This window comes from Phocoena phocoena, chromosome 19 (assembly GCF_963924675.1).
Source record: "Phocoena phocoena chromosome 19, mPhoPho1.1, whole genome shotgun sequence".
In the NCBI taxonomy this organism is placed as follows: Eukaryota; Metazoa; Chordata; class Mammalia; order Artiodactyla; family Phocoenidae; genus Phocoena; species Phocoena phocoena.
The window spans coordinates 44311694-44336924 of record NC_089237.1 but is presented as its reverse complement, the minus strand read 5'-3'; the positions used below and the strand labels follow the sequence as shown (position 1 = coordinate 44336924).

Genomic DNA, 25231 nt, shown 5'->3' with positions numbered 1-25231 from the left:
CTGTAAGCCCAGTGTTAACAGCTTTGGATTTGGCTTCTCTTTCTAAGATATGAGAAGGGATGCTTTCTCCTTAGGTTATTGTAAATGATGCCAAGTAAGCATTTTGAAGGATAAGAGAACCCAAGCAGTGCTGCAGGACTGGCCAGAATACGAGTTGAGGGACATGCAGCTTTGTGTCAGACCTAGTTAGACTTTTCCCTGCTGCATCAAAGGGTTAGTTACTTAGTCTTGCCCTTGTCTTTTCCCCACAGTAACCCTCCACTGAGTGAAGAGATGTTGCCTCCTGGGGAGTGGATGTGTCACCGGTGCACTGTTCGCCGAAAGGTAATAATGCTGCTTTCTGAAGGCTTTGCTCGGGATGCCAGATCTAGAGCACTGATATTCTAGAGCTAAGACGGCTTGGCCCTGAAGGCATTTTTGTCCCTTCTTCTTGTCTCTTCCAGCCCTGGAATCACCCTCACACTCCCCATGGTGACTGTTTAGAATCCAGTAGGGCCTAAAATCCAAACATGGGCTGCTGAAATGGGCAGAAAAGGTGTGTTAATTTACTGAGCCATGTTAATTCACTAGTGACAGGAGTAGTCTGATCTCCTTGTAGACCTCCTGATAAGTGGCCTGAATGTGGCAGCCATATCCAGTGGCTGAAAGAGGCTGAAGAGGAAGGCGCTCCTCCAGCTTGGTACAAAAAGGATTCCCTTCACCCCAAGGCAAATAAGTTGCTGGTATCCAGAAGCTTGGCCAGGTGTGTGGGGTGGAGAGGACTTGGACCCACTTGGACCCCAGGTTGCCTAACCTTTCTTTAGCTCCCCTTCCCTCAGCTTTGATAATTCAATACTGGCTTTGAGAACATAATTTTCTACTTTTGAGAACTATTGTGGGGTATAAAAGCTAAATACTCCCTTATCAAAAAAGGAAGTAGGTGTGCTTCCACCCAGATTATGAGAGACCCAATCCTCAAATTATAGGCTGTGGATTCAAATTTGTCTGTGAATTGTAAACCACTCCCTACCCTCCACCCCACACTAATTATACACCAAGCAACTTTCCCTTGTTGTGACGTCACCTCTTCCTGGCCCCTCAACATGATGTCACAATGAATGATTACTTCCTTGGTTGCAGAAACAGGATGAGATGATTCAGAGATTGTGGTTTATGTGTGTAACAGTTTTCAGCCTTTAAGAAGAAGGTAAACAATTAGGCAGACCTTTATTCTTCAACGTGTGCATAGGGTTCTTATTAAAGCAAGCCAAGGCCAAGTCAGCCATCTAACCACAGCTGTAGTTTAATATCTCTTGAAGTCCACAAACCAGGGTGCCTCCAGCTTGTCCTCCTCCCAAGATCTCTACCTGTGTGTCCCCAGCTAGATTAGAGTGGGGCCAGTTAGAGGCACCTGCCAGCCAGGAGGCCTTTCAGAAACTTGCCACTCAAAGAAGCTGGACTTGAAAGGGTTGAGAACAGCTGTGGCGGAAGAGATGAAGCCAGGAAAAGAGGGTGAAGACGAAGAACTGACATTGTTTTAGTGCTCATCATAGCTGGGTTTTTACATGTGTTATCTCATTTAGCCCATACAGCCAGCTATGGGTACTGGTGGTATATTCTCCTTTTTTTTTTTTTTCTCTCTCCCTTTTTAAAAGGAATAAACTGAGGTTCACAATTGTAGAACTTACCCAAGTACTCAAAGGAATGGACACAGCCAAGATTTGAACCAAATTCTGTTTCGTTCCAAAGCCCTATTACTTCTTCATCAATTTTCTGGAAACAGAGCTACTTTCTGGGGATTATATTATAGTATGCCTTTTTCAACAGAGTGTGCTTTTCCTGAAATGCCACTCTGACCTGCTCTCAGATGGACCTCTATGCCTACCAGTGCCAAATCTGCCCTTTGCACCATCACCTCTACAGCCCTCTGGCGTCCTGCAGTTACAGTGAAGTGGATTGAAATGATACATCCTGTGGGCCTCATCAACCTCTGATGTTCGGGTTTTATTCCTAGTGGAGGCTAGATCTTCCCCCAACTCAGAGCCATCCCTTTCATATATGTGATGCTCTTTATCTCTACCGTATCCCTGAGAGGAGGAGAAGAACGGTCTTACTAGTCTCACTTTACGCATAGAGAAATTCCTGCCCTCCGGCCTGAGTCACCTAAGGTCATAGGGAATCAGAGGCAGAACTGGGACAAGATCCCAGGTCTCCTGACTGGAGACCAATGCTGAACCTTCATTTGACCACTCTGTTTGGAGCCCTGGAGGAAAATGTATCATCAGTCATTCAGTCCTACTCTGTACACTTAATCTTTTTCCATGTCCCCACCTTTCCATTCAAAAAGTGTCACTGTCAGAGTTCTAGTTAAACTTGAGACATTGAAAGCCGCCGTTCTTGGACGCCATGATTGCTGGATCACTGCCCTCCACACACCACCCTTCCACCTTGTGGTGTGGCTGCCTTGCAAGTCAGCACCCAACCTCCCTGGACAGGGAGCTCTGCTTGCCTGTTTTACTTTTTACCTTTGCTTCTGCAGGTTTTTCTGTATTTTGAGCAAAGTTCATAAAACCATTCAGGGCACTCCGAGGCAAACAACAGTGCTCTCCTTGATTCTCTACGTTTTTCTCACTGTCCTCACTTAGTCTAAGTTTATTCTCACTGAATTAACGTTTTATCCCTTTACCGCCCCCCCCACCTTGTATACAGACACTGTGTATCATATGATGTGTGGTTTGTAAAATTGTTTCTAACTTTTGTACTTTTTGGTGATTCCCTGCTGCAGTGGTTTTGCCAGCTTTAGTTTAGTTCAGCTATAGTTTTGTCAACTTTAACAGACCATTGTTTCAAGTCCCCACCCAGGTGGATGAGTCTCTGATATTAGAGACTTCCGTAATTTTGGTTAGTGGTCTAGCAGGACTTTGTAACATCCATCTCTATTTTGTGTCACTTTGTGTGATGGGCCCACCTGTTTATTTGCACAGAAACGAGAGCAAAAAAAGGAGCTGGGCCACGTCAATGGACTGGTGGACAAATCTGGCAAGCGGACTACATCCCCCAGCAGCGACACTGACTTGTTGGACAGATCAGCCAGCAAAGCTGAACTCAAGGCCATTGCCCATGCCCGGATCCTGGAAAGGAGAGCCAGCCGTCCTGGCACGCCCACATCCAATGCCAGCACAGAGACCCCCACCTCTGAGCAGAATGATGTCGACGAGGACATCATCGACGTGGACGAGGAGCCAGTGGCAGCAGAGCCGGACTACGTGCAGCCCCAGCTAAGGCGCCCCTTTGAGCTGCTGATTGCTGCCGCCATGGAGCGGAACCCCACCCAATTTCAGTTGCCCAATGAACTGACTTGTACCACTGCACTACCAGGTTAGCCAGACTGTCATCTCCTCTCCCCTATCCCGGCTTCCCCAAAGGACTCTTGTCCAACCAAAGGGCTGTGCAGCCTGTGAGGTCACTGTCCGTGTAGCCACTGTCTCAGGTTCCTGTTCTTGGTTCGAGATCTTTGCAGGTTTACAATGCTTGCTCAGTTTTCTATTTTCCACCCTTCCCAGTATCACTTTAAAAAACAAAAAAGGTAATACACACACATAGTTCAAAAATCAAAAAATATAAAAAGGGTTACAATGAAAAATTTCACACCCATCCCTGTCTGCCATTTGCCTAGTTTCTGCATTCCTACCCCTCACAGATAACCACTGTTTGGTTCTTATGTATCTCCTAGAATTTCTTTATATAGATGTACCATAATCTATTTAACCAATTTCCTATTAATGGAAATTCTGGTTGTGCTTAATCTTGTGTTACCACAGATACTGTTTCAACAAATAATTTTGTAAATACGTCATTGTATACATGTGAATGTATCGGTGGGATAAGTAGGATAAATTACTAATACTAGAATTGCTGGGTCAAAACTATGCATTTATATTGTTTTTAAACTATGCACTTGTAGTTTTGGTGGATATTATAAATTGTCCTCCATTCCCTTTTTTTTTTTTAATCAACTCATGGCTTCTACTTGATACCACAAAGCGTCTAGATCTTATTTTCTTCCCAGTGAAAGTGAAATTGGCAGGCTTAAGAAACCTGCTGGTCAGTAGGATGCATACAGACTCAAAGCATTTCTGCTTTCTATAAAAATGCAGTAAAATTATACTCTTTTCCTCAGCCACCTTCACAGAATAGTCTTTATTGACCATTAGACCTGGGTATTTCTATTTCTTAAGTCACCAGTATCTAACCTAGGTTTCTGACCGCTTCATGTCTGCAAAACATTTAGATGTGTTTCTGCCATAGAGCAAGTGACTTGTAATCTTAGTTCTGACTTATATCTCCCTTTTCCTCCTTTCTCATTCTTTTTCTCCCTTCAAACCAGCCCAGGGGGCCTCAGAAAGAGATGCATGTCCAGGCCATGACACATGCTTTTACTAAGACCTGTTCCTCGGACTTACTGTTGTTTCCATATCCCGAACTAGGAACTCTCCATCCAGGGAAAATTCAACACCACCAATTTCTCTTCTAGGTTCTAGCAAGAGGAGAAGAAAGGAGGAAACCACAGGGAAAAACGTTAAGAAGACACAGCATGAGTTAGATCACAATGGTCTTGTTCCCTTACCAGTCAAAGTCTGTTTCACGTGTAACAGGTATTTTTCTTCCATAGCAAGAGGCTCTTCCTCATATTTAGCAAATGTTTTTTTCTCTCTTCTATTGTCTCTTCCAAACCACATGTGTTAAATATAGATAACCCATATTCTGATGGTATGAGTACAAAGAGACTGAGTGACTAATTGACCAGAGCCTTGAATGTTGTAACAAAAAATTCTTGAAGAATCACGGTGCAGAAGTACTGTAAACCGTGTTTACAGAGGCTAGAACGAGAGGAGTTGGACTTAAAATGAAGCACGAGATATTTAGACTGGCTAGCAGGAAGAACTGTGGCCAGCAGAGACACACATCCCTGGAAAAAGGCACATGATTTTTAAAGCACTAAAGATGAATTTTAAAGTAGTACAGATATCCATACTAGCTGGTATGCATCAGGCTGGATGACTTCCAAAAGCCTCTAGGCTGCCCCAGTTGTAGCTTCCCTGGGATGCTGGTTCCCTTCAAATAGGATCTCCTCAGTGATAGGAACCAGCTGCTTCAGTTACTGAAGCTGGACTTGTTGGCTTGGATGTGTTAGAAGGGCAGGATAGCAGGAGAAAATAGCTATCGAAAAGAAATGTTCCACAGCAAAAGCTATAGGGAACCAGATAGTAGAGCAGCAGAACTCTGAGCCACACCCAAACTGTGTCTCCAGAATAGCTTAAGGACTCACTGAGTATCGTAGTTACAAATCATGATTGGCATTAGCTTACATGCCCTCCCTTGATCTATGCTTACACGAATACATTACAAAATCATTTTTCCAGCACAACTCTCTGGTTGTCAGTTTTGCTGAGTGCTTCATATGGAAGAGAAGTCTTTTCTTCTTGTAGTATAAGACTCTGGAAAGGTTGCTAGTGCTTTGTTTTGTTTTGGTTTTGTTTTTTTTTAAACTGAGGTAGTTGCTTTCTTTTAAGGAGTAGAAAGATCAGAGCAGGGTTGGCTGTCTTCCCCCAGTGGGTATCAAGCATTGATCATTCCTGCTGTGACAACCACTTTAGCTCTACTCCAAAAAAATTCACTTCTCTACATTCCTCTTAGGAGGGAGAATAATGAGGAGCCTGGTGGTAGCCCCCAACTTCATCCATCTTCCTAATGGTGAATGTAACGGGATTATTGGGGAGGAGGGTGTGGGAGAACATTGTTAGGATTAAGGAAGGGAAGCTGTTCCACAGTGCAGAGTTTGTTTGAATTCTCCCACCTTGCCATAGAAATGGCCTATATCTCTTTTTTGCAGGAGTTGTCGCGTGGCCCCTCTTATCCAGTGTGACTATTGCCCCCTCCTGTTCCACATGGACTGCCTCGAGCCACCGCTCACTGCCATGCCCCTGGGCAGATGGATGTGTCCGAATCACATCGAACATGTGGTGGTAAGCACAGCAGTGTCCTTCAGTCCTCTGTGGGCACAGCTGGGGCATGGACTGATTCAGTGGAAAGCATAGTATAGTCAGCTTTGTACCAGAGTTCACTTTAATCTCTCAGACACTGGTTTCTGCAAACCATCCTACTCAGTTCTGGTTACTTTGACATGCCTCAGCTGTGCATTTAGCCTTTTCCCGCAATGCCTTGTTTTAGTCGCACCGACAGACTTAACCCACTAGTGCTTGGTTGTTCGTGAATAATTTCCTCTGTAATGAATTAAGCAGTTGGTTTTACAGCCCTAAAAGGGGGAGTGCATTAGACCCAACCTTATGCAAATAAATGCTCTTCCATATCTTCTTGCTTCTTGTTCTTAGAGGGAACAAACTAAGAAAATTCTAAAATATTTATTCTCGTAGCACTGGCAGTTAACTGCCCAGTAACTTTGGAGAACTGAGGAATTGACGCAGATAACGGTATTCCAGACAGCCAGCCACTTACTGAACACCTTATGTGTCCTACGCACCACATGAGGCTCTTGCCCGTCTCTTCCTTCTTTACAAAGACCTTGTCATGACACATAATAGGTGTTCAGTAAGTAAGTTGTTGAATGAATGAATGAATGGTATGAGGGTGCTATTATCTTATCTCCCAGGAGGTTTGGTTACATTTTCCAGACTGCTTCCCGGGGCTAGAATAGAACTGTAATTTGCTATCTCCAAAAGAGGTTTAGGACATTTCCTGATAGGCACGGTCACTCAGAAGGTTGAATGGGGAGGGCCTCAGGCGGAGCAGCTCCCTCATAAGAGCAGCCTTTCCAAATTAAAAGGGTAATTGCTTAAGACATTGTCCATCAGATGATGATAACCGTGGAATGACTGCTTGCCTTCAGCATGACAGTGTGCTGTCCACTTTGCACCAAGAGGAACTTCAGTTATAGACTTGCACATAGGGAGAAAAGGTTTGTTTGGCCCTCTTCATTTGAGTAATGCCACTCAGAAAAGTTTACATAGGAGGAAGCCTCTCTGCGAGGCTCAGTGGTCTTGTTTTGCCTCTTGCTGAACCAGAAAAACCCAACCATGAGCAGTCAACCCAAATATGAATCTGTAAGAGCAGCTTTCCAGCAGATGAGAAATTATTAATTGGGTGACTTTTTATTAGCCACTTAGGGGTTTTTCCTAATGTACTAGGTAGGAAGCTGCCACATAGATCTTTTTTTTTTTTTTTTTTTTTTAACATTTATTTATTTGGCTGCATCGGGTCTTAGTTGTGGCAGGCTGGCTCTAGAGCACGCAGGCTTAGTTGCCCCACGGCATGTGGGATCTTAGTTCCCCCACCAGGGATGGAACGCACGTCCCCTACATTGGAAGGCGGGTTCTTAACCACTGGACCACCAAGGAAGTCCCCTTTTCTTTTAATTAATGTGTAGGGGACCAGATGTAGAAGAGGAAAAGAGGCATCGTTTCTTTATGCCTTCTCTATGCAGCTGCACAAACTTTTCTTCCCTCCTTATGGCCTCTGAGAGCAGTCCAAGGTTTTCTGCCTGCTGTAGAGCAAGGCTCTGGTATCCAGATGGGTTCACTAATGTTCCCTAGTACCGTGGTGGAGGAATAGGGCAGGAGACACAGTATTTTGGTGCTGATCTCACCTGTCAGCCAAGCTCCCATACAGGAAACAGTCTTGCTTCTGGTGGGAGAAAATCCCTTGCTAGGAAGGGAGTCTGGAGCGCTCTAGGGCCAAGGCCTGCATCTCCTCTGAACCCTATACGCTGGATAGTCGACTGTCAGAGGCTGAATTTGGAAGGGCACTTCTTGGCTAATTCCCTATTCTTGTACCCCTCAAGCCTCCCCAGGGAGTAGGAACTAGGCTGGACTGGGCAGGGTTAAGGGAGAATGTCTCATCCACATTCCCTGGCCCTCTGATGGGAGTGTTGACATACCAGCACCTGACAGAAGGAGCCCATTTGGCCCAGGGCTTCCTCTTTTTTAAAAGTAGAGCATAGAGTTAATTGGGAGGGGGATGCGTTCTGAACATCACTGCAGGAGTGTGTCTGCTCTGTCCCCAGCTGAACCAGAAGAACATGACGCTGAGCAATCGGTGCCAGGTGTTTGACCGTTTCCAGGACACCATTTCGCAGCACGTGGTCAAAGTGGACTTCCTGAACCGAATCCACAAGAAGCACCCTCCCAACCGCCGCGTGCTCCAGTCGGTCAAAAGAAGAAGCTTGAAGGTGAGTCACAGCCTGGTGCAGGCAGGATGTGGTCTCCGATTGCCTTCCTGGGGTAGACGGAGGATCATGGTCCCAGTTTTACAGATGGGGAGACTGAAGCCCCTGAGATCTGTCTGTGGTGTCTTAGCAAGTAATGAATGTGACCACCATTTTAATACTTGGGGTTGGTGGTCAGGAAACCCGCAAGTGGGCCTTCAGACTCGGCCAGGTTTCTAGTTCTCCTAAGGATAAGTGCCCTTTTGGCCCCTCCCACCAAACTTAGGTGTGCTCTGCTTTTACTGCCCCTTGCCTGGCACTCATTACATCTGTTTCTGTTAGATGGCCCCTTTCCCACAGCTGTCGGGTGAGGGGAAGGTGGAGGTGATTAAGCAGAAGGCCTTATGGAAGGTGAGGAACTATCCATTTTTCTGGGCTGCTGTTAATCTATCAACCAATAATCAAAAAATTGTGACACTGGTACAACTTGACATTTGTATGCATTTGACAGCTGCTAAAGTGTCCACAGAGATGGACGGGAGTATTTCCTTCATTGAAAAGCGTTTGGTAGCATTGAGGCTCTCATAAACCGTTCGGTCTCATTCATTTAACCTAGAGAGCGCAACACTATATACCTGAAAGTAAACTTGATTTTTCTCTTTTGAAATAATCCTGCAGACAGTCCCATGCACCAATGGAAAACAGCAATTCTCAAATATGGCCACTTGGTGGCAGCCACACTTTAAAATCACTCATCACACTTCCATTGGGTGTCAGCGCTAGCAAGATGTTAACTGTTGAAAATTGTATAACAGACTCTTAACTGTGTAAATATTTATGCGTCAGTAGAAACACCAGTTTTCCAAAGTTAAATTAAGGTGTTTGCAGTTGAGGGTAGGGTATATTGGAGGTGACGTGCCTCATACCTTAGTTAAACATCTAGAGCTAAGAGGAATCTCAGCTGTGTGATTCACCGTGTGGATTCGGAAGAAAGCCTGGCTGCTGAAGTGAACAGGCCAGGAGGCCCTGATAAAATCCTGTTGTTTTATGATGCTCCCTCCCCCTTTTTAAATGTTCCCTTATTCTCAAGGAAAATCCAAGGGTATGAGTTACCTGAAAAGCATTTTGTTCTTAGACAGTTTGAGAGTGAGATGAGGACTGTAGTACCAGAGGACAGTGGCAGGGAACTGCTCCAGCTCTGTTCTGGAACATTGGCCTTCATCCTTGATGTATAGCAGTGCAGGCAAAATCAACTGAGACCTTCATATCTTATCTTTGTTATGGGTTCCTCTTCCCCCTACCCCTTCACTCTTCCCGAGGGCCAACCTTAGGCTAGCCTACTGCCCCACTCCTCCACTTCTGATTCCTGGATGACCTCAGACAAGCCCATAGCACCAACCACCACTGTTAGTGGTGGTGACTCTCAATTTCATGTTCCTTGCCTTTCTCATCATATCTAGATTCATATCTGCCTGCCCATCCCACAGACACCTCAGTCTCAGCCTGCCCAAGACCAAAAGTCTTCTGCCTCCAAATCTGCTCTTCCTCTTGTATCTCCTATTTCAGTCAATGACAGTGATCTCTACACAGTCCCTCAAACCAAAGTTCAGCTCTTCTTCCCTTATCCTCTATACGGACTTGGTCACCAAATCTGTTGGTTCTCACATGTTTTCCAAGTCCACCTCCCCTACTTTTAGTTCCCCTTTGTCTGCCTGGAAGTTTGTCCTCAACTTCCAAGTCTCAGCTCAAATACTGCCTTCCTATGAAATCTTCCCTAATCCCAAGCTCCTGCCCCCCCCCCCCAGACAGAAATAAGCACTCTCTGTGTTTTTTTATAGCTCCTTAGACATGCCTGTCTTCTAGGACCCATTTACATTGTATTGTAATGTCTCTGTGCTTATCTCCCCACTAGACTGTGAGCTCCTTGGGGGCAAGGCTTAAGTTTTGTTCATCTCTGGATCTCTAGGACTTGGCATAGTGCCCAGACTCAGGAGGCGCTCAATAAATGTTGATTGAATGTATGAATGACTCTTTGCTTGTATGGCTCTTTCATTCATACGTGGTGTGTTTCAGAGTGTGTCTTCTGTCTTTCTGCAACAAATAGGTCTTCAACTGTTTTGTGAGTCATGAATGAATGGATGAAGAAAACTGACATTGATTGAATGCTTATCACGAGATAGGCCTCACACAGCATTTCCGCTGTGAATGTGACCTTATTTAACTTTTTATCTCTCAGATACTGCTCACTCATCTCTCAAATTTGATACTGATCAATAAGAGCCTAGAGTACCAATTTGAAGTCCTGTCCAGTGGCCATCCTATACTTTTTAGGCCAAAGCAGAAGGCAGCATGCCAGAAGGCCTAGTTTCTGCAGCCCTTGGACCTTGGTGAAGAAAAGTGGGAGACATGGCTGCTTTTTCCAGTTCTGTGCCTTCTCAGGCTAGTGTGTGTGTATGTGTGTCTGTGTGTGTGTGTGTGTGTGTGTGTGTGTGTCAGAGTCAAAGAGATGGAGGTATAGAACAGTAGCAGCCCACTGGGCCTCCTCGTCCTTGGTGGACACCCTAGTGGATGATTTCCCCTTGGGCATCGGCACCACAGACAGAAGAGCGTGGCCAGGGCAGAATCCACTGGGCCTGTTGGCACTATCACCCTCTCCTTCCTCCTTCTATCTATCTATCCTGAACAGGTTCCCGATGCTATCAAATCTCAGTACCAGTTTCCACCCCCTCTCATTGCACCCGCGGCCATTCGGGACGGGGAGCTGATCTGCAATGGGATCCCTGAGGAATCACAGACGCACCTTTTGAACTCTGAGCACTTAGCCACCCAGGCAGAGCAGCAAGAGGTGAGTGAAGGCAGGGCCGGGATTCCAAGTCCAATCTTCCTTCCACCTCGCCGCAGCTGTTAATTGGAAGTCATTCTCATCCCCATCTTCTGCAGCCCCACCCTCCCCCTCCCTGAGCCCCCCACCACCACCCCGCCCCCTGAGTTGAATGTTCCAGAGAGAACCTCTGGCTCAGATCCTGAGGCAAGTAAGAGAACTACACAGTCACCTGGTCTGCTTCTCTCCGTCAGTCCCCCAGTGTGCTGTGAGACGGGCAAATCTGTCTTGTAGAAACAGATCAGCAGACCTATAGAGAAGTTAGGTGACAGTGCTGGACACACAGCAGGTGCTTGGGTGCTTTCTCAATATTGGTGACAAGGTGAGCCTTAGGGGCAGAGTCAGAACGGGAATCCCAAGCTCTGCTGACCAGGGTGTTGCCTGCCGAGTATACCAGCAAGCCTTGCTTGGGAATGGAAATGGAACCCTCTCAGGAGTCAAGCACACCCTCTCTGGGCATTCGCGATGGGACCTCGGAAACAGTGCTTGTCAGCTCTGCTGTAGCCCTGGCCGCTGTGGCAGGAAGGACCAGCGCCTCCCAGGCCTCTCACCCTCCTCTCCTCTCCTCTCCTTCCGTTGCAGTGGCTCTGTAGTGTTGTTGCGCTCCAGTGCAGCATATTGAAACATTTATCTGCTAAGCAGATGCCTTCGCATTGGGACTCTGAGCAGACAGAGAAGGCTGATATTAAGCCTGTTATTGTGACTGACAGCTCAATCACCAACTCCCTGCAAACAGCTGACAAGGCACCTACACCTTCCCACTACCCCTTGTCCTGCCCCTCAGGGCTTAGCACCCAGAATTCCCTGAGCTGCTCTCCACCCCACCAGCCCCCAACCCTAGAGGACATCAGCTGCAGTTCTTGTGCGGAAAAATCCAAGAAAGCCCCCTGTGGGACTGCCAACGGGCCAGTGAACACAGAGGTGAAAGCCAATGGCCCACACCTCTACAGCAGCCCCACTGATTCCACGGACCCCCGGCGACTTCCAGGCGCCAACACCCCCCTACCAGGCCTCTCACACCGGCAAGGCTGGCCTCGGCCCCTCACGCCACCAGCGGCTGGGGGGCTTCAGAACCACACCGTCGGCATCATTGTGAAGACAGAGAATGCCACTGGCCCCAGCTCTTGCCCCCAGAGGAGTTTGGTTCCTGTCCCAAGCCTACCCCCTTCCGTTCCCAGCTCTTGTGCCAGCATCGAGAACACCAGCACTTTGCAAAGAAAGACTGTCCAATCACAGATAGGACCTCCGTTGACAGATTCAAGGCCACTGGGCTCACCCCCAAATGCCACCCGGGTGCTCACTCCCCCCCAAGCAGCAGGAGATGGTATCTTGGCCACAGGAGCCAACCAACGATTCTGCTCACCAGCGCCATCGTCAGGTGAGTGCTGCTCAGCCTTTCATGCTCTTCCCGGCAAATGAGACTTAAGATTCAAAAAACACGTGTATCCCCGTAAATATGTCAGAGGACTTCGATGTCCGTACTATTTGTCCTCCCCTGTTTCTATGATAGAAGAGAAAGTACATGTTAACTTGTCCCTATTTTGTAGGCGGGACTGCTTAGGCTCTGAAAGTGATTTCCTTAAGGTAACCTACCAAGTCAGTGCAGGATTCAAACTGTGGCCTGGGTCTTCTCACTCCACCTTCCCACACCTTCCAGGCTTAGTCTTCTTCCTGTTTTGTTCCTTCACCTCAGAGGAAAGCAGCATGCTCTCTGGAGCCACTGTGGTCAGCCTGAGGTTCTGGGTGATGGCTTCAGTGTTTCATGATCCACACCTGATCCAGATTCTCAGAGAGAGCTCATTTGAAGGAATCTCCATGTCAGGGAGTGCAGGTGCCCGCAGAGGTTGGTCTGGCCCAAAAGCTTGCCCTCGGGCCACATTCCAAAAGGCAGTCCCTTAATCCATACTTGGCCTGGTGTAGACCTGCTCTTTCAGCTGTCTCCAGTCAGCATTCAGGACCTCAAGGTTGCTGACCCCAGCATCTGAACCAGGTTTCAGATGCTGCTGGAACCCCCTGTGGTCTCTCCCGTCTGAACTGAAGCTGGCCTCCTAGTCAGCTGGGAGTCTCGGTAACCAGGTGACTGTGACTTCTCTGCATGGGGGCCCCTGGTCCCAGGACGGCCCCTACTCCCAGGCGCTTTTCCTGTTCTGTTTATCTCTTAATACCAACCTGGATAGATTTTGCACCCTGTGAGTCCAACCTGAGTGCGCAGGAATCGCAGAGGCAGGCACCGCTTACTTCAATGAGCAGAGGCAGCAGGGAGGTAGTCGTGCCCAGCGAATGAAGCTATCCCACCACGTTCCCCAGAGCAGTAGATTTCACTTGCTCTCGGTGCTCTGGAGACTCCTGCGTGCCCGGGTGCATTGTCGTTCCATCTGCCCTTCCTCACCACACGTTTTTAGCTCTAGGAGTTCCAGAGCCTATGGGGTGAGAATCAAGAAGGGAACATCACCTTGGGTCCGAAATCCAGACCTGTCTCAGCAGTGGGGGATTGGACCGGTGGGTTTCCCTCAGGCGACGTAAGTAACAGTCTTCCTGCTCCGTCCCCAGATGGCAAGGTCAGCCCCGGCACGTTATCCATAGGAAGCGCTTTAACCGTACCCTCTTTCCCAGCCAACTCTACTGCCATGGTGGACCTCACCAACTCACTTCGAGCATTTATGGATGTCAATGGAGGTGAGTGAGTGAACTGCTGCTCTGCCACTAGCGACTGTGGTGAAGGTGCTGCCCCCTGCAGCATTCAGCTCATTGAAAAGGGGACAGAAGGGATGCCTGATCTCAGAGGGCTGGGCGGTGGGTCGGGGAGTGGGGTAGGAAGGAAAGGCCCTTCTCCTGTTTCGAAGGGAGAGCAAAGCCGAGCTGAACCAGTGAGAAGAGAAGGAAATCACTTTAGGCAGATCATCTGGACTTGAAGAATAAAACCAGGCGGAGCCTTGCTCCCAAAGGAGGGATCTCGTCTGTGAAAAATCCCCAGAGTCAGGGAGAACTGGGGCAGGTCTTGATCTCTGTGAACAGGGTGGGTGGAAAATCCAAGCCTCAGTGTCAGACATCTGGGCCCTCGCCCACAGGCAGGCAAGTGGTTTGTCTCGCTCCACTTTCTAGGACTGCTGTACCTAACATTAAGCTACCCCACTGCAGGAGGCATCTGCTCAGGCTGCGTTGGCGTCTGTCTCTCGCTGCAAATGGCTAGTGAGGTGCTCAGCTCCAGATCCTTGTACCACTTTGTACTCTGTGTTGTTTAAGAAAATCACTTGGCTGGATTTTAGGAGTGCTGAAATAGTTGCTCTGTGATGCTCACCTACTTCCGCATTCCATTTCCTCCTCAGCAGCTTTTTAATCTTTCTCTTTGGTTAATAGAAATCGAGATAAATATGCTGGACGAGAAGCTGGTCAAGTTTCTGGCCTTGCAGAGAATACATCAGCTTTTCCCCTCCCGGGTCCAAGCTTCACCGGGCAGTGTTGGGGCACATCCGCTGGCTTCTGGAGGGCACCACACAGAAGGTGGGCATGCCCATATCTGCCACCACACCACACCGTTAGATCTACCCTCTGTGTGTGTGAACAGCCGTCTCCTCTCCATGGAGAATCTCAGCTTTCAGTATCTCAGTCCTCCATGTATGCCTTTACTGGGCTTAATAAAACACCGTGGTTTCTTTTCTCAGAAAGCAGAAACAAGATGGCAACCACAGCTTTCAGACCAGACTCGGGAAAGTCTGCTGTAACTCTTTCATACGCATCCTCTTTGAGGCACAGAAAGCAGCTATGAGCGCCTTTGGGTATTTGTGGTGTGCTTTCTGCTCAATCGCTCTCAAATATTTGAGTTAGAAGAGTTTCCCAGAAGGTTAACTCTGCTTAGGATAGCCCTTTGAGCATTAGCCATTAAAAGCCGTGCTGCTTAGAAGGTGGTCCCCAAACCAGTAGCATCAGCATCACCTAAGAGCTTGTTAGAAATGCAGAGCTCAGGCCCCACCTCAGACCTATGGAATCAGAACCTGCATTTTAACAAGAACCCTAGGTGATTCATGTTCAAAATTAGAGAAGCATTGGTCTCTGCCTTCTGGGTGTTTTTGCACAGCCTCCCTATAGTATCAGTTGGTATATTCCCTGATAAACCAACAGGCAGCCCAGGTGCTTCAAGTACTATCATCCTTGAGCTATATGGTCATCTTCAAAGATGGTCCTTCTTATTACCCACATGGGAAATGCTGTAAGTGGGGAGAGGAAGCCTCACCCTGAAGCAGCCTAGTGTCAGATGTGAGTTTGGAAAGATGACTCATCCAGTGGGATTATTTTCTTCAGGCCATCACCAAAGGTCCAGGTTCTGTTGATTTATGTCTGGGCCCCAGGTTCTGTTTCTGAATGGTCACGTCCCTGTGTTTGCCTTGTAGTGCCGAGAAGGGAAGTACAGGCCCGAGCTGTGTTCTACCCTCTCTTAGGGTTGGGAGGAGCTGTGAACATGTGCTATCGAACCCTCTACATCGGGACAGGTAAGCCAGCTGGGAGAGGTGCTGAATCTGTTCGGCCCTAAAGATTGATACTCTTACCCACAGAGGCTAGAAAGGGAGGGAAGCCCTCTCCAGGGCTGACGGGTTTAACCCAGCAGACGTCTGGACAAGAGGGACTAAGAAAGGAGACCATCAACTGCTTGTCTTCCCTGCTTCAGGCCCTTTCGCCTTGTGCCCAGTGTGGCATCAGGAGGGCTGAACGTCAGCTCTGACTGCCACCCAGTGAGGCATTTTAAACACTGCAGGAAATACCTGAGGAGAGGGCAGATGCTTTGTCCCTGGAGATCTTTGAAAAAGTGATGGGGCTCACACGTATCTAACACTTACTTAGTTAGCCCTACATCTTGTGCAGAGGGACAGATGAGCCCTTAGCCTAGAACTTTCCCTTTCTTTCAGATGAGACGGTTTATGGGTCCTGCACCCCATCTTGTGCTCTCCTAGAAATACCCCATCCTCTTCAGTAGCTCACTGCTCTCCTCTGGGCAACAGCACATGTTCTAAAGCAGATGAGCTGGTGGGGACAGCTGTTCTTTAACAGGGGATTAGAAAAGACATCAGTTTTTGTTCAAAAATACAAGGAGAGGGCCCTGAGCTACCTACCCCTTGAGCTCCCGCCCGGAAGTTCCCTGGCCCCTCACCTCCCCCACACACACCCCTGACAGTCTGTCCTCTGCCTTCCTTTTCCTCGCGTCCTGCCACCTCACAGGAGCTGACATGGACGTGTGCCTTACAAACTATGGTCACTGTAACTACGTGTCTGGGAAACACGCCTGCATCTTCTACGATGAGGTGAGGGTGGGGACGCGGTGGGAGAGAGGTCTTCCAACCTGAGCCCTGTCCCAGGCGCTGGGGTTTGTTCAGTGCCCTGGGGTGAGGGGAAGGGGATTGGGGGTCCTCTCCTTTTTGTCCCTCCCCGTCATTCCTGGAGAAGAGTCTTGGTGTGAAGGGGCATCCTACCCGGCTACCCGCTCCCCAGGAGCAGGGCTCCCATTTCTCCTGAGGTTGGTCAACAGGCCCAGCGCGGGGCGGAGCACCCTAAAGCAGGGGAGGGGGCCATCATAGAAGGAACCAAGCCCTCTGGGCGTGTCCCTGTGAGCTTCGTCATCACCATCACGAGCCGGTGAATATCATTTCACCAGGAGCCCGTGCTAAGGAGGCAGACTGTTGCGCGGGCGGGGGGCGGGCTAGGAAGGAAACTTTCTTGAAGAGGTGAGTCTTGCGCCCCATTCGAAAGGGACAGGGAAGGGGGGCATGACTGGGGAAGAAAGAGGGAGCTCCCCAGGTAGAGCAGCACAGCCTTCTCCATGTGTATTCTCTCCCCTTAGCCCCAGGCCCCACGCAGCAGACCACACATCTTATCTTCCCCCCTCCTCCTCAGAATACCAAACATTATGAGCTGTTAAACTACAGTGAGCACGGGACAACGGTGGACAACGTGCTGTATTCATGTGACTTCTCTGAGAAGACCCCGCCAACCCCCCCAAGCAGTATTGTTGCCAAAGTGCAGAGTGTCATCAGTAAGTTGGAGCAGAGGCCTGTGGCCACAGAACCTGCCATGTTTGGACACATTCTCTAATGCCTCAGTCAGGGTGGCTCTGGCTTGCTGCCATGACCTGCTGTCTCTTGCCTTCCTGGTCCCGTTGGCCAGGTTCTCCGTGCTCGTGGGCCCAGGAAAGGCCACAGAGAAGCATGTGCTGTGCAGCCCCACGTGTGTACACACCTACCTGGGGACTTCAGACTCCACCAGTCCTTTCTGAGTGCCCCTCACCCCGAGTCTCGCAGCATTTAGAGCGGGGAGGTACAGGGGCCCAACCCTGGCAGACAGCCCCGGTGGGTTGGCCGCTTACCGTTCCTCTCCTGTGACCTTCCCCCTTTTTCCCAGGGCGCCGCCGGCACCAGAAACAGGATGAAGAGCCAAGTGAGGAGGCAGCCATGATGAGCTCCCAGGCCCAGGGCCCGCAGCGGAGACCCTGCAACTGCAAAGCCAGCAGCTCGAGCTTGATTGGGGGCAGTGGGGCCGGCTGGGAGGGCACGGCCTTACTGCACCACGGCAGCTACATCAAGCTGGGGTGCCTGCAGTTTGTCTTCAGCATCACTGAGTTTGCGACCAAACAGCCCAAAGGCGATGCCGGCCTGCTACAGGATGGGGTCTTGGCCGAGAAGCTCTCTCTCAAGCCCCACCAGGGCCCTGTGCTGCGCTCCAACTCCGTTCCCTAGGACTGGCGGCCACCCGTCACCCGCCCTTCCACCCAACCCAAGACTCCTGCAATGCAAAAATGTACACAAACCAAGCCCGGGGGTTTTTTCTATACTCCACCAGAAACCCTTCAACTACAATCTTTGCATGAAATGAAGAAAACCTTTTGACTTTTTTAAAAATCCTTTTTTCTTTTCTCAAGTTCTAGGGGGCATTTGCACATATATTTGTACTCAGCATTTCATGGGAAAGCGGCAGACGGAGCTGAGGAACAGCGTGGGCAGGGAGGGGAAGGCCAGTGGTCTGGACACCTCCTCCGACACAAAACCGTTCCCCACCCACCTCCTGCTCCCTCCCCCTCGCCCGCCGTTGTAAAATAATCAGAAACTTGTTCTATTTTGTGGCAGTGACAATAGTTTTATATTAAAAGAAAAAAAATACAGTTTTCATACAGCAAAATCTATACAATATCATTGTTTTATTTAATATAAAGATCGCTACCCACCCTCCTTCCATGGTTCCCACCCTCCAGGTTATTCTCCCTTTCTGCAGCGGTTGCACTACAGGTAGCTACTGTGTATTATGGACAAATGAGAAATGAATTCTTTTTCTGGCTGTCCATCTATTTTATTTCAAATAAGGAAAAGTGTATTTGGATTTTGTGTAAATACATCTAGTGATGACATTTTTTCAATGTTTTTTAAAACTGTACAGTACTACATGTGGTAGAGCGTTTTCTTCAAATTGTCTATTGTAGCAAAAGCGTTTTTGTCGTAAACCTGTTCTGTCTCCTTTTTTTGTTCTCCTGCCACTTCTCTCCTCTTCCTTCCACCCCGACAACTAGTACCGATGTACATAGTAATTGTAATGTTTTAGACTTTACAGAAACTTTCCTGTATTCTGTATATAAAAAAACAAAAATACTTCAAATTATGTTTTCTGCCTGTCTGTCCTACCTGTCATCACCCTTAGAGGGGACCCTCTCTGAGGCCCTGGTCCCACAGCTTCAATGAACAAGCCTCACTCCCAGGTGCTTAGTCCCCAAGGAAAGTCAGGAGAGGGGAGGCGCTGGATAAAAGTGCACCTAAGGTGGGAGGGAGAAATGGGAGGGGACGGGTGCAGCTGTGAAGGGGGGCTGTTCTGTGGCTTTGTGGGTGACTTGAGGGAGTTCAGAGGGCTTGATCATTTGACACGATCAGATTCTGCAAGAATCCAAGAGTGTGCAGATCGCTGCTCCTCCTGGCTCCAAAAGCAAGACATTAAAATAGAAGATGGCATGAGACCTCTGCATTCTGGTCTAGAAGCTTTAACCCAACGAGTTGGGGCTGCCTTTGGTTCCAGTTGTTTGCTATCATATTTGATCCACCTATTCTGGGGGAAGTCATAACACCTGGTTTTGTTTTTTTCTGCCTGGAGCCCTTAGCTGGGCATGGAGGAATTCATTAATATATTCAAGTATCACTCGAGCTCCTCCAGTTCCGGCCTTTGCCAGGCCTTGGTCTTGGTCTAGGTCACTTGCTGTGAGCAATCACCAGGGCAGATGTGGCCCCTGCCTCTTGGAGCTTAGAATCTAGTGAGGAATTTGTTGATTCGAATGTCTGAAGAACATGAAAAAGGAGAAATCCAATCTCTAGACTCAGCCGTGCCACAAGTAACGTGACTTGCGATCACAACTTTACAACTACAGTTCCTCATCAGATGATTCTACCCATTACCTTAATTCTAAGGCCCCCAAGCACCCTCTTTTTAAACCAAACTATTCCTTCCTCCTCGTACACTTACCTAAGAAACTTTATCTGAGAAGTTTTTCCTGAAGACCATCTCCTACTCCTTAAAGAACACATCTGTGTGTATGCCAGCACTGTTAGAGTGGGTGGTACCTGTTCACATATCAGGATTTTGCCTTGGCGGGGGTGGAGAGCGCATCCATTAATTTCATTAATGTTCCATCCCTAGCCTCATCCCACAGTATCAACACTTGAACACTGAGTCCACAGTGCAGCTAAATAGGAAACTTCCCCATGGAATGTGAGGTCTGGCCCTGGCTTCCACCTACTTGTCTAGCTTTGTCTCCGCCACTCTCCTACCCCTACCCTAATGGGCCTCTTGAACTCCTTAAGGACAGAAACATTTTTCTGCTCGGTATTTCCAAGGCTAACTGCACTGCCGGGCATGCCATAAGTGCCAAACAATGGGTGCTAAATTGTACTAGATTTTTTTCTCCTTTCTCCTGGCAAGTCACCTGGCCAGGAATACCCTTACCCATGCCTCCCTAGCTGTCCCCACCCACTTTGCCATCATAATCACTTCCATTCAGTGATGGAGCTTCTTTACCTATTTCTACCACCTGTGAGAATTTCAGAGACAAATTGCCTCCTGAAGGTCAGATAACAGATTTTACACTCTCTTCCCGCTTCCCTTCAGAAATGGAGGGGTGGGGGAGGCAGGGAGATAGACGGCTAATGAATGAGTGACCCCTGACAGCCCTTAACTGATGGTGCCACCCTGAACACACTGTGCCACCTCTCTGGCCTCTTTGGGAAGAATCCCAGAAGCTGAGGGCTGAATATGAGGATTGGGAATTGACGGACTTGTGTTTACTGAGAGCAGAGCATCCAGGACACAGCAGCATTCATGTACCCACTCCTCTCCAGATGGGAAGGATTGCTATTTACTGACACCCAGAGGGCTCTCACATCTGCTTAGCCCCTCCTGCTCCAGAGCCCAGAACAAAGCACAGGTACATACGAAGACGGTCACTCAAGCACCCACCCACTGACAGACTACAGATGCATGCACACACCTGGAGGGTCTCGAGGCCCACAAATTCACACACCTACAAGGTGCTCACATGGGCACACACACACAGGATCCAGAGGCACGCACACAACCTAAAGGGCGATCCCAGGATCCATGGGCACATTACACACCAAAGTCATTCACGCCCTCCCTAAGGATTCATGTACATACGTAGAGGGCGCTCCCAGGGCCCAAGCGCACACATGCACCTAGGTTTTCGCACCAGCAGACACCGAGAGGACGCAGACGCACGCCTAGGGGGCGCTCCCAGGGCCCACGCGCACACGCACGCACACACACCCCCTGCCCTGCCTCCCGCCCCCGTCCACCTCAGCCTCCGCCTCCGCCTTCGCGAGGCCGAAGAGCGCCTGTCGCCCTTCCAGGCCCGTGCGGGGCGATCCCGCAGCCTCCAGGCGGCGATCCGGGGCGGCTCGAGGCCTGAGCGGGAGCCCGGAGGCGCGGCCGGCATGGAGGCGCTGCTGCTGAGCGTGGGGTTGCTGCTGGGCGCCTACGTGCTAGTCTATTACAACCTGGTGAAGGGGCCGCCGTGCCGCGGCATCGCCAGCCTGCGGGGCCGCACGGCCGTGGTCACGGGTGAGTGCCGGCTGGCGGGCAGGGGGCGGGGAAGCCGGGACGGAGGGGGCGGTGGCCCGCGGGCTCAGTTCGGTTCCCGCCCGCCCTCCGCAGGCGCCAACAGCGGCATCGGAAAGATGACGGCGCTGGAGCTGGCGCGCCGGGGAGCGCGCGTGGTTCTAGCCTGCCGGAGCCGGGAGCGCGGGGAGGCGGCCGCCTTCGACCTCCGTCAGGTGAGGGCGGGCGGGGCCAGGCGGGACCGTGAACAGAGGACAGTCACACCTGGGACACAGGAGTGAGCAGAGCAGCTCGGGGCGGGTTTGGAGGAAACGCAGCCCCTGAAAGGAGAGTGCGGCTCGGTTCGCCAAGTGCAGAAGAGGGGATGCACAGGTCTTCTGGTCACACAGCAAAAGGGCACCAGACCTGAAGGAATTAATTGCTATTCTAAGACATTTAAGGACCGGTAGAAGTTACATTAATGAAAGAGTCGGAAAGGGAACAGCAGAGGGAACAGCATACGCAAAGGCCCTGAGGCAAATTAATTGGTCTGATTTAAGAAACCGATTAAAAGGTTGAATGAGGCTGGAACACAGAGTATGAGGAAAAGAGGCAAAATGAAGGGGCTGAACACTCTGAGCCAGGGCCAGGTTCTGAGGGCCCTTACAGACGCTACTGAGATCAGATTTTATAGAATGGGCAGTGGAGATCCAGTGAAGGGTCTTCCACAGGGTCTGGACTGTCAGAATAGCCTTTTGGAATGAACCCCTTGGTGGCCGTGTGGTGTCTGGTTTGGAGGGGATAAGAGTGGGTTGGAGGACACCAGTGAGAAGTCTGTTGTAGACTTTAGGGTAAACAATAATGGGCAGAGGGTATGATAATATTAATAATAGCAAGTGCCTATGCACGAGTGCGTGCCAGGCACTGTTCTAAAGATTTTACATGTATTAACTCATTTAATCCTCACGATAACTCTGAGACAGGTATTATTATTCCCACTTTACAGAGAACGAAGGCTCAGAAAGATTAAGCATCTTGCCCAAGGTCTCACTCTAGTAATAGGCAAAGTCAAGATTTGCATCCAGTGTTCACACACTTATCCACTACATTCTAACGCCTAGGGGCAGATCTTAGTAGTAGTAGGAGTTGAACTCTCAGAATTTGGTGCCTGGGGAGGGGGAAGAAGAGAAGGGTGCGTGTGACAGCCCAGCCCTTGCCACTCCACAGGAGAGTGGGAACAATGAGGTCATCTTCATGGCCTTGGACTTGGCCAGTCTGGCCTCCGTGAGGGCCTTTGCCACTGCCTTCCTGAGCTCTGAGCCACGGCTGGACATCCTCATCCACAATGCCGGTGAGGGGCAGCAGGCCCTGCAGGGGGGCGGCGGGTGGCCAGGGGGCAGCCGACCCCTCCAGCCAGGCTTTGCCAGGGGACGTGTGGGAACGATGCCCCCTACCACCATCTCACATGGGGGACACCGAGGCCTCCAGGAATCCCTCTGGAGCAGTTGCTCACACCTAGCCCCTGCCCCAGGGATCAGTTCCTGTGGCCGAACCCGGGAGCCCTTTAACCTGCTGTTGCGAGTGAACCACATCGGCCCCTTCCTGCTGACACACCTGCTGCTGCCCCGGCTGAAGACATGCGCCCCCAGCCGCGTGGTGGTGGTATCCTCAGCCGCCCACCGTCGAGGCCGCCTCGACTTCACACGCCTGGACTGCCCAGTGGTGGGCTGGCGGCAGGAGCTGCGGGCATATGCCGACAGTAAGCTGGCCAACGTATTGTTTGCCAGGGAGCTCGCCACTCAGCTTGAGGGCACTGGCATCACCTGCTATGCAGCCCACCCAGGTGAGACTTGGCTCTCTGGCTGCTCTGCTTTGTTTTGATTCCCCCTCTCCCATCCTCGCCCCCATCCCATGCTGCCCCAACCTCTCACTGAGCCACAGAATCTCAGGGTAGGAAGGAGGTCTGGTCCCAGGAGAGAACTGTTCCTTGCTGATCTTGAAGCTAGGCTCTCCTTGTCTGGGATTTTCCTCTCACACCACAAACTTGGATGCTGACTGCTAGGTAGGGTATGGCAATGAATAAGGCCTAGGTTCTCACCCCAAGGAGCCATCCACATGATGATAATGATGATGTCAGGGAGCATTTACTGAGTACCTACTATGTTCCAGGCATTAATCTCAATGCAGGGGAGGTAGCAGCGAACAAAACAAAGACCTTATCCTTGTAGAGTTTACATTCTACTTTAGAGAAGGGGGAGACAGCTAATAAATAAATATATACGGTGACAGGTGGTGATAAAGTGCTACGGGGCAAGATAAAACAGGGTAAGGGGACTAAGAAATGACAGGGTTGGCACAAGAAAAAGAAATGTCAGGGAGTGCTATTTTTATCTATGGCAGTCAAGGAAGATGTATCTGAAAAGGTAACATTTGAGTAGAGGCCTGAAGGAGATGAGAGAATGAGGCATGAGGTTTTCTGAGGAGAAGAGTTAAAGAACAGAGTAAATAGCAAGTGCAAGGGCCCTGAGGCAGAAGTGCCTGGTGTGCTTGAGAAAGAACAGGGAGCCTGGTATGGTTGGAACAGAGTGAGAGCGGAGAGAGTGGCAAGAGATGAGGAATAGAGATGGGCTGGGTCATCCGGGGTCTGCGGGTCCACTGGAAGCATTTTGTCTTACAGTCTGAGTGATTTTACTGATGACTAAGACCCATCCCTGCCTTTAGGGAACAGGTTCCAGGATAACAAGATTTGCCCCACCCGTATTACCATACTGCATATTAGATAATCATGCCTAAGGCTCGTTAGTAACTATAATAGTGACAATAATAATTATAGATAACCATTATTACACTCCATGCCTCTAACGTCCGTCTACTACAGGTGTTAATAAGTGTTTGCTGATTAAACAAAGGAATAGGAAAAAAGATGAGCTAGTAGAAAAGGTGGAGAGAGACAGAATGGTCCCAGGCTGGGGACACAGCACGAGCAAAATCTGGAAGATGAGGATATATAAGGAGTTGGGATGGAGAAGAGGAGCTTGCTGTTAGAAACGAGTGAGGTCACCTTGTCGGGGCCCTAAATACTACCTGGTAAATACTACCTTGGTTTCCCTGGAACTGGACTCTGTTCCCCACTCCCTTGTAGCCCTGTTCTTGCTACTTTTACCCTGGGCCCTCACCCACTGTGCTCCCTGCTCCTTCCTTCCTTTCTTCCTGTCCACAGGGCCAGTGAACTCGGAGCTGTTCCTGCGCCACGTTCCTGGATGGCTCCGCCCACTTTTGCGCCCAGTGGCTTGGCTGGTGCTGCGGGCACCACGAGGGGGTGCCCAGACCCCCCTGTACTGCGCTCTGCAGGAGGGCATTGAGCCCCTCAGTGGAAGATACTTTGCCAACTGCCATGTGGAGGAGGTGACCCCAGCTGCAAGAGACGACCGGGCAGCTCACCGGCTATGGGAGGCCAGCAAAAGGCTAGCCGGGCTTGGGCCTGGCGAGGGTGCCGAATCTGATGAAGATCCCCAGCCTGAGGACCCATATTCTCCGAGCAGCCCCCACCCCGAGGAGCCCACGGCTTCTGAACTCTACCCCAGCCCTCAGAGTTCACCAGACTTGTCTAAGGTCATGCGCCGAATTCTGGTTAAAGCTGAACCTGAGCTCCAAACCTCCTAACCCCCAGGCCGGGAAGCTTTCCAGGGCACTTGGTGGGCCTTGAAAACCTTAGCTGTGTGCCAGGCCACGCACTGGGCATTGAGAGGGTTGCAATTTTTACCTCCATGGTTACCTTCTGGGGCTTCAAGCTACATCCTGGACAGCTCGTTTCCTGATGGAAGGAAATAAAGGGTGATGATTTCTTCCTGAAGAGTGACCGTAACCACAGATTGAGAGGTGGGGCGTAGTGTGCCAGATGCGGCTTCTCAGGAATTTGAATTTCGTATTTTCCAGGCCCTACCCTCAGGAATGCTGATCAGCCCTGGATGAGGGCCTGGGAATTTGTAATCTGATGCACTGCCAACACTAAGAATTACTCAGCCGGGCCCTTTTCGACCGTGTAGCTAGGTAGTTGCATTACCCCCTTTTTCCAGAAG

At 49.8% G+C, this 25231-nt stretch overlaps 2 protein-coding genes across 2 annotated transcripts in view; both read left to right on the top strand.

Annotated features, from left to right (window-relative positions):
* PHF12 (PHD finger protein 12) overlaps nucleotides 1–18242 on the top strand; it is a 39527-nt gene extending 21285 nt beyond the window's left edge. The window contains exons 3-15 of the mRNA XM_065896685.1: nucleotides 252–324; nucleotides 2964–3357; nucleotides 4514–4634; nucleotides 5873–6005; nucleotides 8060–8224; nucleotides 10887–11045; nucleotides 11664–12459; nucleotides 13632–13757; nucleotides 14439–14582; nucleotides 15470–15568; nucleotides 16293–16375; nucleotides 16965–17103; nucleotides 17469–18242. Of these exons, the coding sequence (XP_065752757.1) occupies nucleotides 252–324; nucleotides 2964–3357; nucleotides 4514–4634; nucleotides 5873–6005; nucleotides 8060–8224; nucleotides 10887–11045; nucleotides 11664–12459; nucleotides 13632–13757; nucleotides 14439–14582; nucleotides 15470–15568; nucleotides 16293–16375; nucleotides 16965–17103; nucleotides 17469–17803 (2767 nt within the window). The 3' untranslated portion in view covers nucleotides 17804–18242. The remainder of the gene's footprint in view (nucleotides 1–251; nucleotides 325–2963; nucleotides 3358–4513; nucleotides 4635–5872; nucleotides 6006–8059; nucleotides 8225–10886; nucleotides 11046–11663; nucleotides 12460–13631; nucleotides 13758–14438; nucleotides 14583–15469; nucleotides 15569–16292; nucleotides 16376–16964; nucleotides 17104–17468) is intronic.
* Nucleotides 18243–21049: 2807 nt separating this feature from the next.
* On the top strand, nucleotides 21050–24815 carry DHRS13 (dehydrogenase/reductase 13). Its single transcript, XM_065897528.1, has 5 exons — nucleotides 21050–21176; nucleotides 21270–21388; nucleotides 22380–22503; nucleotides 22684–22995; nucleotides 24373–24815. The coding sequence occupies exons 1-5, from the start codon at nucleotides 21050–21052 to the stop codon at nucleotides 24813–24815; spliced, it is 1125 nt and encodes a 374-aa protein (XP_065753600.1).
* Nucleotides 24816–25231: the final 416 nt, after the last annotated feature.

What these genes read in the sequence shown, in the direction of transcription:
- DHRS13 (XM_065897528.1), top strand. Translation starts at nt 21,050, where the DNA reads ATGGAGGCGCTGCTGCTGAGCGTGGGGTTGCTGCTGGGCGCCTACGTG. An exon ending in CCGCACGGCCGTGGTCACGG is followed by an intron (nt 21,177 to 21,269) that starts GTGAGTGCCGGC and finishes CGCCCTCCGCAG; the next exon opens with GCGCCAACAGCGGCATCGGA. An exon ending in CATCCTCATCCACAATGCCG is followed by an intron (nt 22,504 to 22,683) that starts GTGAGGGGCAGC and finishes CCCCTGCCCCAG; the next exon opens with GGATCAGTTCCTGTGGCCGA.